This window comes from Lasioglossum baleicum, chromosome 3 (assembly GCF_051020765.1).
Source record: "Lasioglossum baleicum chromosome 3, iyLasBale1, whole genome shotgun sequence".
Lineage (NCBI taxonomy): Eukaryota > Metazoa > Arthropoda > Insecta > Hymenoptera > Halictidae > Lasioglossum > Lasioglossum baleicum.
The window spans coordinates 3,177,040-3,190,035 of NC_134931.1; the positions used below are offsets into that span (position 1 = coordinate 3,177,040).

At 42.6% G+C, this 12,996-nt stretch overlaps 1 protein-coding gene across 2 annotated transcripts; it reads right to left on the reverse strand.

Annotated features, from left to right (window-relative positions):
* Positions 1-3,940: 3,940 nt before the first annotated feature.
* On the reverse strand, positions 3,941-11,503 carry Pygo (pygopus family PHD finger). 2 transcript variants are annotated; one of them, XM_076447751.1, is made up of 5 exons: positions 11,190-11,503; positions 10,319-10,615; positions 9,222-10,241; positions 8,449-8,605; positions 3,941-8,356 (listed from the first exon to the last, which is right to left on the reverse strand). In XM_076447751.1, exons 2-5 carry the CDS (start codon positions 10,532-10,534, stop codon positions 8,316-8,318), a joined length of 1,434 nt encoding a protein of 477 aa, XP_076303866.1. In that variant the 5' UTR covers positions 10,535-10,615; positions 11,190-11,503; the 3' UTR covers positions 3,941-8,315. The 2 variants fall into 2 exon arrangements, with proteins under 2 accessions (XP_076303866.1, XP_076303865.1); XM_076447750.1 differs by having other exon boundaries at positions 8,460-8,605; positions 11,190-11,502.
* Between the last annotated feature and the right edge of the window lie 1,493 nt (positions 11,504-12,996).

The window sequence follows — 12,996 nt, forward strand, 5'->3', positions numbered from 1 at the left end:
TACAGATTTCAAAGTGACTTGCAACGAGGCGCCGGTCCACGTCCGACCGGATATACCGCGGACATTCTGGCTGGATGAATCGAATTCGAACGAGCGGACCAATCGAATCACCAAGGCTCATGTGGTTCGCACTTTGTCGAACGTGTTGCGCTTGCACACGCTCGAGAAACGGAAATCTCTCGATCCGACGAACGTCTGACGATACGCTTTGCTGTTTGTTCGCGATCATTTCTAGGACGAGTAAGATTTCCGGCGTAGCTGAGCTACGTATCTTCGACGCGTTGAACTGCGGTCAATAAAATATTTTTCCGTAAATCGTTCGAGTTCTTTTATGCGGAAGTGGCGAACGGAGAAGAGTACTCTCTCCTGTAAAATCCTTTCTCTCTCTCTCTCTCTCGAAATATATGCATGTATGTATAGTAACCACGATCGGTTGTTGTTTACGTAGAAGAGTCTACAGAAAATTGTTTAAAATTACTGTGTACCTATATCTGTCGCAGTAACTCGTCTTACGCAATGTATTATACATGTAATGTATATTTACTGCAACATGTACAGGATGTTTCTTAATTTATGATACAAATTGGGTCAGCTAGATTTCATGGCTGGAAATAAGACGAAAATCAAGAATAACGACATTGCGTGGGAGGCTTCGTTTCCGAGAAAATTCAATTTCAATATCAGTCTAGCACACGCGTCCGTAGTAAATAACCGATGTTACACATTTCACTACAGACCGCTGTCGCGACCGTTTTTGTACATGGTACAATATACTGAACACTGTGTAATAAAATAGTCAATGTATTTTATTACTCTGCGTTTCATGTACTCTTCAATCGTATTCTGGTAGTAAACAAGTCCTGACATTGTAATTTGTCCTGAAGTTTCTCGAAAATTCTTGATTTTCATCTTAACACATTACCGACCGGTGATTATTGCATAATTTCGAAAAATCTATGGTTCATGGCTAAATACTTCTTAATGGAACCTTCAACACAATAACGTTATCTAATATACTTTCATTTAAGATTGTAATGTAAAAGAAAATTTCTATGTTTTCTTTCGGTACAGCACAATTATTGAAAATCCTATTAATAGGCTTTCGGTAGGTGAAGTGTTAATTTCCAGCCATGAAATCTACCTGTCCCAATTTGTACCATAAATTATGAAATACCTTGTATACAGTCTTTTTAAACGAGTTTCTGGTCGCGTTTTACGGTAGTCTACTGTATTATATTCGAAGCAGAGTCGCCAGATCAAGATTCGTCTTCCCACTCTACCTTCCCCCACGTTCCCTCCTCAGTCATGTGACGCGTTTCGGCAGAGAGGGAGTAACTGTTTTCCCTCGATTCGAGTCGACTCCCGTGATCTGGCGATTCCTCGAATCGGCTAAAATCCGCGGTAGTCCGGAGGTGATGTTTCGCAGGGCGACGTTTATAGAAGACATTATGTAAAAACCAACATGGTATGGATTTGTTATTTCAAGTGCCATATAAATATGTACAATGAGTGAACATGTACACGCCGCAGGAAAACGAGAATGATTCCGCACGCGTGCCTGGACCGCGTGCCGGAATAGCGAGATACGCACGCCGATCTGTAATACGTATAACAATTTTTGTTTTATTGCTGACATATACATATACATGCGCGTGTGTATATATATATGTATATATTCAGTATTCACACGATAAAAAATAATGAACAAATTGTTCCGTCTAGCGATTTTCTCTTCTCTTTTCACATTTTTTCGTTTGCTCAGCGATGACAACGTGTTCGCGCGTGTGTTTCCTTCGGATGTCGCGTGTGACGGTGACTCGAAAACGTTCCATTTCTTTTTTTCCTTTTTCTTTTCCCCCGGTTACAGTTTTTTGATTCGGTTGGATCGGCGTCTCTCCGAGGTCCCGGGAGACGAAGATCGACGTAAGATCTTAACGTAAAAGCGACGCGTGTGTCGCGTTTGCACGCACGTGCAATCACTCGAAGCGATTAAAATTAACAACGAATATAAGTTGATTGGCGGTAACGAACATCGACGTCGTAGAAAATAATGATGGAACCGTGACAATGATAGCGACGAAGCGACGCAACCAAATCCCTCCAGCTTCCCTCGAGCCTCGATTAACGACCGGTGCTGGATTTACCATTACATTGGATTTATCGAACGCCCTGTTTCGCATAGGACGCGTTTCTAACAAATTATATTCGTCCACCGTTTTCGGGACGGATGTTTCGCACGGGGCAAACGCTAGATCTAAACTAGAGATTCCTGTTTCACGTGTATACACGTGGTACATGAACCGTAAGAATTTAAGGATCCGTACACACGAATCTGCGAATACGGATCCGTTCGGCACGTTCGAGTTCGATAACTCTGTGGTTGCCAGAAAAAACGCCGCATGTCACAATTTAGGATTAACAACAGGATTTAGTTTCAAATTCATTTACCACTCTCCCCCTCTCACTAACGCATAATTTCATCGGAAACTACTGTTTATTACGGTGGGTTTCGAACAGTGCTGCCAGAACGGGGAAATCGAGGACATTTTACCCTCCCTCTGATGACCAGACCAGTCTACAGCACGGGCACCGTGGTCTACGGCAGGCATGTCCAGAAGTTGCTCGATCGGAGACATTCTCAAGAAATACCCGTGGAATATCCCCCACTTCTCCGGGCCGCGCGTCTCGCTTCCCTTGGCGGCCGTAGTTGCTCCGAGCACTATGGCCGCCACGGAAGCAAGAAGCGCGGGCGGGAGAAGTGGGGGTATTCCTTGAGAATGCCTCCGATCGAGCAACTTCTGGCCATGCCTGGTCTACGGTCTTAGATTACGAGCACAGTGGATCCGTTTTCGTCCGATTCGGCCGACGTTGTATCTCTTTTTCGCACGAAAACGGACGAAAACGGATCCACTGTGCTCGCACCCTTAGTGGGGGACGTTGGAGTATGCTCATGGTGCTGGAATGGGATAGTGGAAAAACAATCCGTTTCGGTTGTTTCTGGCAGCACTTCTTCCGAACCACCTAGTATAGGATTTACGTATTTATCAGAAAAGAAGTCATGGAAACAAATTCTGAAGGCTGAAGAAAATAATGCAATCTAAGCAATATCTCGAAAGTGAAAGTATGCGAGACACGCGGCGTTCTTCCTTACAACCACAGATATCTCTGTGGTTGTCAGAAAAAAACGCCGCTTGTCACAATTTCAAAAAATTTGAGTCTTATAGTATAACATTTATGAGAAGAAAAGTCATGAAAAAAATAATGCAATCTAGCCGATGTCCTTTGTCAAAGCGTTAGCGATCAAACCTCGGAACGGCAATATTTCGGAAGTGAAAATATACGTGAGATGCGGCGTTCTTCCTGACAACCTGACAATTAGTCTATCGGGAAAGATCGAGCACCGTTCGCAACCGAGACTTTGGCTGGACTCGGCGGAAATGATTCTCCAGAGAGGAAGAGGCGCAGATGGAGATTATTCGCACGCTTTCGAGTTTTCGATGCGGAAAAACCACGCGCGGTGCAATTGAACGCTGTCTTTCCGTTTCGTCGACCTTCTTTCCGATATTTCTTGTAATCACACGTATACAGTCAAAAAACGAGAAACAACTCCGACACATACTCACTCGCACTTGCATGCGTAGGTACACAGATACGTATACGCGCATGCACAGCAGACAGGCACAAACAGGCACACATGCACGCATTAATGATTCGTGGACGCGATAAAGGGGATATTTACAGGTCGCGTTATCGCTGTACGCGGGTTTCGTGTCGTTTCGTCAGCACCGTGTCGAGTTTCTTCGAGGATGCAAAAGGCTTTGCGTGTACAGAACGCGAGGAAACGCCGAGGCTCTTCTCGCTGATGATTCTGAACCGTTTGAAACCGTTACGTTAAGATGCTGTTTAATAGACTGCGGATCTAAATGCATTTATAGCAAAATTGAGTAGTTGAAATATACAAAATTGTTGAAAAATTTTAATCCTCCTCTTCTATTAAATTTTCAATTTAGTTTCGAATTCTTGCAATCGATGCAGACAATTTTTATTTTGCATTATGATTTTACTGAACAAACTCTGCTGAATTTTGGCATCGAAATGAGAGGATAAAACAGGAACCGATATCGACGATGATCGGATATTTCTGTTCTTCGTAATTGTACGAAGAATCGAGATCGACATTGTAACGGTTTTCGGTTCGTTTTCTTTTTAGTTTTTAGAAAGTAACTTTCGTCGCGACAGATACGAATGGAATTTTGTCAGGATCCCAGATGGATGCGTCAGCGCTGAAGCTGAGTGGAGAAGACAGCCTCTTTTTGATCCTCGCGGCCCGAGCAACACGTTTTTCCCGGAAGAAACTATTTCGAGCTTAATCCCGTGCATTCTTGTGTACAGAATCGTCCGCGACAGAGAAAAAGAAAGTAACGTTAATGATTTCCGGCGTGACCTCATCCCCCACCTGCCGCGCGACACGACAAGATGCACAGGGTGTCCCGGTTGAAACGGGATCACCTGAATATCCGACGACTTTACCGTTGCGCGACAAAATTTCTTCTCGGTCTAAAGCCTGTTCTCCAACGAGATCTCAAGGTAATCGATATGCTTCCGAATGGAACCTCGCATTTCTTCGATATTCTTGTACAGAGAGCATAATGGAGCATTATGTCTTGCAAAGCTATCAATGAAAAAGTTCAAGGTACCATGTAAAAACGTATCGATAACTCCGGAATCCCAGGAAGAATAAATTCTTTGCATGATCGTACGCGTCTTATGGAACGGTGTATTCTACCAGAGATCCCCATTTCACGTTTATATAAATACACGTGGTACGTGAACCGTGTAGTAAGAATTTAAGGATCCAATCGGCGCTGATACGTTATTATTTTTCGATCTAATTATTTCGTGCGCTATTTCCGCTAATTTATTCGGTATTTCTTTCCTTTCGCGCTGCCCGCTTCGAGAATGAAATCCAATGGAGGTCCCTATTTCACGTGCAATAAACGAATCCGAATTTTAATCCGTCTAATACTAAATACACGTGTACCCGTGTATTTTAACACATTACCGACCGGTGATTATTGCATAATTTTGAAAAATCTATGGTACATGGCTAAACACCTTTTAATGACAGCAATTATCATTGTGAACTAACGAGTCATCCTCAATAACGTCATCTAATAGTTTCATTTAAGATTGCAATGTAAAAGAAAATCTCTATGCTTCCTTTTGGTACAGCACAATTATTGAAAATCCTGTTAATAGGCTTCCGATGGGTAAAGTGTTAATATACGGCGATATAACGTCGAATAATTTACGCGACTTTATTATTGTCTCACTTTGAACATCAGCAGTGGAAAAGAATTCGATCTAAAAACAATAACGCATCAGTTGTCGGGTTCGAATGTGCCGAACGGATCCTTAAATTCGTACTACACGGTTCATGTACCGCGTGTACACGTTCAAAAACTGCGATCTCTGGTTTGTACGCAACGACAAACAAACGGATATTCGGGTGGCACCGTTCCGTTGGAACGCTCTGTATAGAAGAAAGATACGCGAAAAATGGTACTCTCTTTCTCTATTCGTTGTAATACTAGTATGAGCATTATGTAGTTATAGGATCCTGTGTTTATGTTACGCGCGTGTAATATTCGTTAAAAAGGATTACAGTAAAACAAGCTTGAAAGCGTGGATTACACAGAGAGAAACGCCGAGCAAAGGATCGCCAGGAACAACGGGAACGTCTGCGGTGAGCGGACGAACAGAACGAGGCTTCCGGTTGTTCCGAACGACTCTGATACCTTTCCGAAATTAGTTCTCCGTTTAATACAGGCGTGAAAATACGTAAAATGATAAAATTGGCTATATTTCATACATATGTATATATGTATATATATATATAAAAAAAACGAAAAAAGGAAACTATACAATCCGTGGGACTCGTTTAATTTCGCGTTAGCTGCTGACGGAATTAAAATTTTCGCTTCCCCTTCCCACTTTCCCCCTCGATTTCCTATACTCTGCTCCGTCGATCGTTCGCGTCGATTATGCTCGGTTGTCCGAGGCGTCCAACGGATAAAACGGTTCGGTGGAAACTCGATTAACGGACTGCGGATCATCGCGCGATCGGTCGATCAAAATCAAAAGGGAATCGAATCGGAATACTCCTCCGTCGACTTTGTTAATCGTTAAACGCATCAAATCAATATTAGATGAGAAAAGTTACTCGAAATCAGCGCGTTAAATAATTACGTAATAATAAACCGGTATTGTGTCTAGTAAAAATTGTTACGACCGCGCAAAGGTTCGTAGTCCATCGATGACGAGGAGCGTGTATGCGATGTAACGTATGTACGCGCGAGTGTGTGTGTGTATTTGTTTGTGTGTGTGTGTGCATAAAAATTTCGTTACTGTAACTAAACACGACACTCCGTTCGATACATTGACGTAGTATCTTGAGCTTTGATTCGTGATCGCACGGAATTCGTTACCGTCGGGTTTCGAGAAAACAAAGTTCTCCGTGCACTTGGGAGCGTGTACTCCGCGAGACTGTTGATTGGGATAAAACGCTGTAGAATAAATTTTAACTTTGTTTTGTGTTTCATACACTTCGAAAATCGTATCTTCAACTTTGGGAATTGACGTTCGATTACGGTCACGATTATCATGTTCGTATAAAATCATCGATTACCGGACAACGCAAAATAGATATTGGACAGTTTAATAATCGATCGAACGAATTCCTGCTGTTGCCTTTTTTCGAGAACACACGGAGAACCCACGTAGAAAAGGTTAAAAACACGTTATTGTTGCGTGTCGAATTAATTAACAGCATAAACCATGGCAAGAAAGGATATACGATCTTCGGTGAAACAGAAACTCCTCCCTTATTCCCCACCGTCTCCTTCTCGCTCTCTCTTTCTTTCTTTCTCTTAACGATACAAGCCTTCGATAGATCTCCGCAAACAGATAGAAATATTTTTATACATATACTGTATTAAAACTTCTATTTACATTCTGGATATACTCTAAACTATAACACTAACATATCTCGAAAGTATATAACTGACCATGGTTTATACGAAAATACTTGAAATATAAAAATACAAGAGTTGCAGCACTTTCATATGTGTTAATACGTTGTTTCGGGGGGCAAGAAAACCGCGTTTGCAGTATCGGTCTGTTCAAACGCGTTTCTTCGGAGACCCAAAATACTTCGGTAATCATTGAATTATGCGAAAACACTGGATTCAGGATTTTTTTCCGACGTCTCAAATACTCCATGGTAGATACGAACATTTACAATAAAATATCGCGTTACGTGAACGATTTTACAATTGTCTGATGTTCACGTAAACTCTGTCCTCGAACAGTTCAATGTGCATTCATTCGTTTCTACATGTTTGTTTGTTTCTATTCTCGAAAAGCACCATGTCGGTGTTTTTGGATTTTCTTGATCGACGCGACGAGCATGATGTCTAACAGCGATATTCGTTAAGTAATACACGTTGTCGACTTGCAATTTACCAGGAACGTTCATCCGAATTTCAACGAAAGGAGCAGAACATTCGTTTTCTTTTTCCATCACGGACTGAGTGCATATTCAGCGTCCGTTCGTCGCCAATCGCGTGTATATCTGCTTTACCATATGCATACGATTATCCTTTCAATTTTTCGAATTAAATGCAATTAACAGTTTACGATGAAATCGAACGAAGTCCTTTCGACGTTTTTATACTTTCTTTTTTTAACATTTCTCTTTCTTTCTCTCTCACTTTTTTTTCCATTTTTCTCACAGCTTTCTTTAAAAAACGTGCATGCCTCCTGGACTTTTGTTCTTAATATGCTTCAGGTTTTAACGGTAACAGAAAACAAATCAACCGTCTAGAAAATCCTCTCGAGTTCGTGTTATAAATAAACTTTTTGTTAAACGGACGAATCCACTTGTCATGAACAGACTCAAAAATTTCATTTAACTTTCGAACATATGTTGCTCCTCTGCTGTCCTCTGAATCATCGATACCACTCTCGCAATGATACCCTAATATTTCAACAAGTTAAAGCTAAGATATTAACAAACAGCGCATGTTTATATTATATGCACGATTTCGCTCGTGCACTAGTGTATATCGCATGTGTATACGTGTGTGCAATCGCACGCGCATATGTGCGTGTTACAAGGTGTAAACGCTAACAAAGAGTCACTCGTGCGTCGCATATACGACGTGTCAAGAAGTGTTATGGTTTAAATTTGACCAAGGGTATATTTTTCGACTGCAAACACTTATCACACACCCATTCCGCGTAAACTTCTGCCGTTAGTAATTGATAGGCGGTTTCCGACAATCCTGTGCATCCCCTGGAACGAATTAATCGAATACGTGTGTGTATAGTAAATACACTAGTAAAACGACTAGTCATTAGTCTGGACGTTATATACGATAGACATACTTGCAGCGTACCTGTGAAACCAGAAATTGCAACCAGACTCGCAAAGAATTGCTTGATCGTTGTCGTGCACTTCTTTGTGACACACTCCGCAAGGATAAATCGGTGGAGCATTGGGGTTCTGTGGGTTAAATACCATTGGCTGGTTTGGAGGGTATATCTGCAACAGTATCAAACAAGTTATTGTTTTGCTCCGCGAATCTCTATGCGAATTACAGTAATGTCCGGCTGTAAGTCGTTTCTCGGTTCTGTGTTGTGACCTAGATATAAGCGGGACACTATTTTTTTGTGACTTCAAAGATCGCGTCGAACGTATAGAAGGACAGCGAAGCTCGAGAGACCTCGGTCGCCGAGAAGTGTAAACATAACTAATCCAATAACAAAACTTCTTTATCTTTTATTATTTTTCTATGGAACTTTGACAAACACATTCGTGGCCTTTTTCTAATGAAAATGACACCAAATATTATATAATTCCAATTATATTTACTTGTGTAATGAACGATGAAAGAAAGAGACGCGGAGAGTCTTCCTTACGTTCCTTGCATCGATTTTAATCAGAAAAATGCCACAAATAAGTTGGTGAAAGTCCCATCAAAAAATAATGAAAAATAAAGAAGTTTTGTAATTGGATCAGTAGCGACCGAGGCAGCTCGAACTTCTTGGGCCCTCGCGGGTATGCCTCTCAGTGAAATGGGAAACGTAGGGACATACAATCAAGCTTTCTGCAAGACTTACAGTCGGATATTATTGTATTTGGACAATGTTCAAATTACCTTTCCTGCTGAAACTGGCATCGGTTTTGGTCCCATACCTGGTGGGCCTTGAAAACCATGGGGTGGCATAGAACCACCCATGTTAATGGGATGGCCTATCGGTGGACCTCCACCCATATTACTAGACATAGTGCCCATCGGCCCTCCCATATGGCTCATTTGATTGTGATGACTGATACTCATGTTGGACATATTGTTCATCGGAGGTCCACCCATGTTCATGCTGTTTATTTGATTCGGGCCGCTCATGTTCATATTGTTAGTCACCATTGAGCTCATAGTGGTCATAGGTCCGTTCATTGGCCTTCCTAAATTGTTCAGATTATTAGCCATGTGATTTGGATGGGGTTGAGATCCGTTATGTCCCAATGGACTGTTTACGTTGTTCATAGATGGCCCATTCAACGGGCTGTTCGGCGGTATATGGCTATTGATATTATTCATGTTCATAGGTCCATTGGGCATGTGATTGGACCCTCCCATAGTGTTCATAGGAGATCCTAATGGACCTCCCATAGGACTACCCATACTGTGCCCCATGTTATTCATTGGACTACCCATTGGTCCACTGTTCATGTTGTTCATCGGACTACCCATGGGTGGACCGCTGAGTTGAGAATTACCCATGTGACTCATGTTCATGTGATTGTTCATGGTATTCATTGGACCAGGTGGCATGTTCGGACCCATATTGTTCATGGGACTCATACCACCTATCGGCGCGTGGTTCATGGGAGACATGGCTCCCATGTGATTCATATGGTTCGTCATGGGTGAGTTTCCCATCGGGCTCATGCTGCCCATGTTGTGAGGCATCATTGGGCTCATTCCGCCTATCGAAGTTAACGGACTCATGCCCCTCATAGGTGGCCCACCAATGTGATGCGGGTGGTGTGGGTGCATGTGGGGCGGTCCACCGTGCATCATCGGAGATGGCGTGGTTTGCGGTGGCGTATCGTCAAAAGGGTTACTTGCCACTATCGTGTCTCCGTACCCTGTCAACGGCGGAGGTAATAAATCCTGAAAATATACATATTTATCGTTACATGATATAAATGAGCGATATAAGCAAATGGTATAAGTTAAACCCAATTTACCTGCACGGATGGAGGTTGCTGCGGAGGTGGCTGAGCAACGTTCGCGTTTGTACGTCTTTTCTTCTTGGGATTGGCACCAGCGGGTGGTGGCGGCGGTGGATGAGGGTGAGCAGAAGATTCAGGATGCGGGGCGCTAGGTCCCATATTCACACCCATACCCATACCCCCCAAAGGCATCCTCGCAAAGGGTGGCATGCCTGCAATATTGTGGCTCATTTCCCTCGCTCTCTTCCCTTATTTTAACATGCCTTATCAGCACCACAATATTTTCGGCAACAAGCGTCTTCCGCTGCTCCACTAATATTTACAGATGGAAAGGAACGCGTCATTACATTGCATCATCTTGTGATGACTATTCTTAAGAATACTCTAGGAATAAAATTGGTCCACAACATGCCGTATGTTTGAATAACAGAGCAGTTCTCGAATAAAGTATTTGATAAATCCGGTGAAAACGTTGCTTCTATAAATTTCGAGTTGCACCATTGTAAAAGTTCGAGATAATCGTAAATTTATGACTGTATACAGATAAATGAGTACATGTACGATTGGAAGGTACATATTACATATCTGTGTATGTAAATATAAATAAGGGATACTTCGGTGCGGGTTTACGAAACAACGGTCGTTCGTGTAAAAATAATGCGTGTTCTCGAACGACAGTACGTTCGCAGCGTTAAAAGTAACGTAAAAAAAATAGGCAACCCCTTGAAAAGAGAGCAAAATAAAATCCGCCGATGCCAGTTTCTCGGACCAACCTAACCTACACATTTTTCCAAATCGTCTATCTGTGCTCGTCGATGGGTAATAATGCGCGCACGGTTTCGAGATAAACACGAGCCAGAGGGATAAAGACGATCGGTGTACTTACCAGCGCATTATAATTGACAAGATATCGATGCGTACATGGCTCTCCCGTTTTTTCGGCAGGGACCAAACCATTGAATTGTGTCGTGCGCCTAGCTAGCTTTAACCGTTGGATCGACGCGATTTCTTGTTTCTCGCGTTCGCACTTCACCAGTCACATATTTTACGGTAGCACGAGCCGTTTCCACATTCAAGAATACGCGAAAAGGACACAGTAAACACTGGCGAGATGTCAAAAGTGTACGGAGTAAGGAAACGCACGCCAGCCTTTCAGGTCGCCATTGTCGCGTTACGCGTGTCCCTGTAGTTGTATTGTTTCGCGTGAGGATGCTACACGGTGCATCGCACAGATGTCGCAACCGTCTGCATTCTCGAAGCATTCGAAATTCGAACGTTCGTGCAAGCAACAAGCGGCAGAGTCGGGCAGAGTATATGATACCACAATATGAAAAATCATGCGATATTGGACGTGGACATACAAGTACGTACATATATATATATATATATATATATATATATATATATTTTACGACGAAATAATATACGATTCTATTGAAGAAATCGGGTACAATAGACGTAGCATTTAATGTCCCATTACAGGATTCAGTATGATGCACAATATGACGCAAGTAGGGATTGCAATCCCGCAGGATCCCGCGCCAGTTTTTAGTCCCGCATTTCTTATGTCGCATTGATACTAATTATTATTCGACCTACAAGTGTAGAAGCTGAAGGTGCTTTTCCGGTGCAGGAAAGCTATGTAGTTTTGTAATGACTTGAGTAATAGCCAGGTAATAACCATGTTCATGCTTTGTCATCTGTATCTTTGAGCCTTAACCTCTTGCGTCATCTTGCGTAAAGATATAGTTAATTATTGAATGGTTCAAATTGTATTTTGATGTTGTTGTTTATACCGCCCCTTAGGTGCCGCCCCCTTACGGTGTCGTCTGATGCAATCGCCTCTCTGTACTCTGTATCATAACAGGCACGGCTCTGCTCCAACGTTATCCACAGTACATATCGACCACAGTCCTTATTACCATTAACTTCAATGGAATTTACTTTTTAGAAGAAGGAACAAATAACTAGGGATTGGGCAAGAGACTACAGAATTGTAATTGTAAGGAAATAGAGATGAAAGCAGGGAAGGGTTTCGGGGAATTAGGAAGAGACCAGCAGGGTCCTTCAGGGTAGACCAAAGTCTCCCGAGACCTGTAAGAGTCGTTTTCGAGCCCCTAAGACTTGCGAGGTTCCGGGGGTTCGTCGAGTTCAGCGGCTCGAAGAGGTCTGACAAGAAATTTTGGCTGCTAATTTATCCATGTGCCCTAACTTGGGTGTACGATGATAAATCGATTGCTCTGCGATCTCGACAGAGCGCAGTATTTCGCGTTAGCAAATTGTTGCTCGAGTGTTGCGAGCAGCATACGAATTCTTTGTACATTCTCGTTCAAATATTATCGATGGATCGGTGACTATAATCGATCTTTTTATAAACGAAAAGTCGTTTTGCACGATGCATACTCCACAGAGAATGTTTTTGAGCCAAGGGGAAAGTCAGGGGAGCGAAGTTCGGCCAAGATAGAGCAGTTTAGTTTCGAGCATACGTTACTTAGACAGCACTATTACGCGCGGCTGAAATTCTCCGTGACTCTCCTTGTCTCTCTTTCGGCGATCCCACGCGTTATACCTTCCATCCGCATTAGGATCTCGGAGTTGTCTCCCTGTGACCCCAGAGTGGAGGCTGTACACGTCACTTTAATTATTTGAGTTACATTAGCAAGTTAGCACGGTTTAACAACTGGAAATGGGTT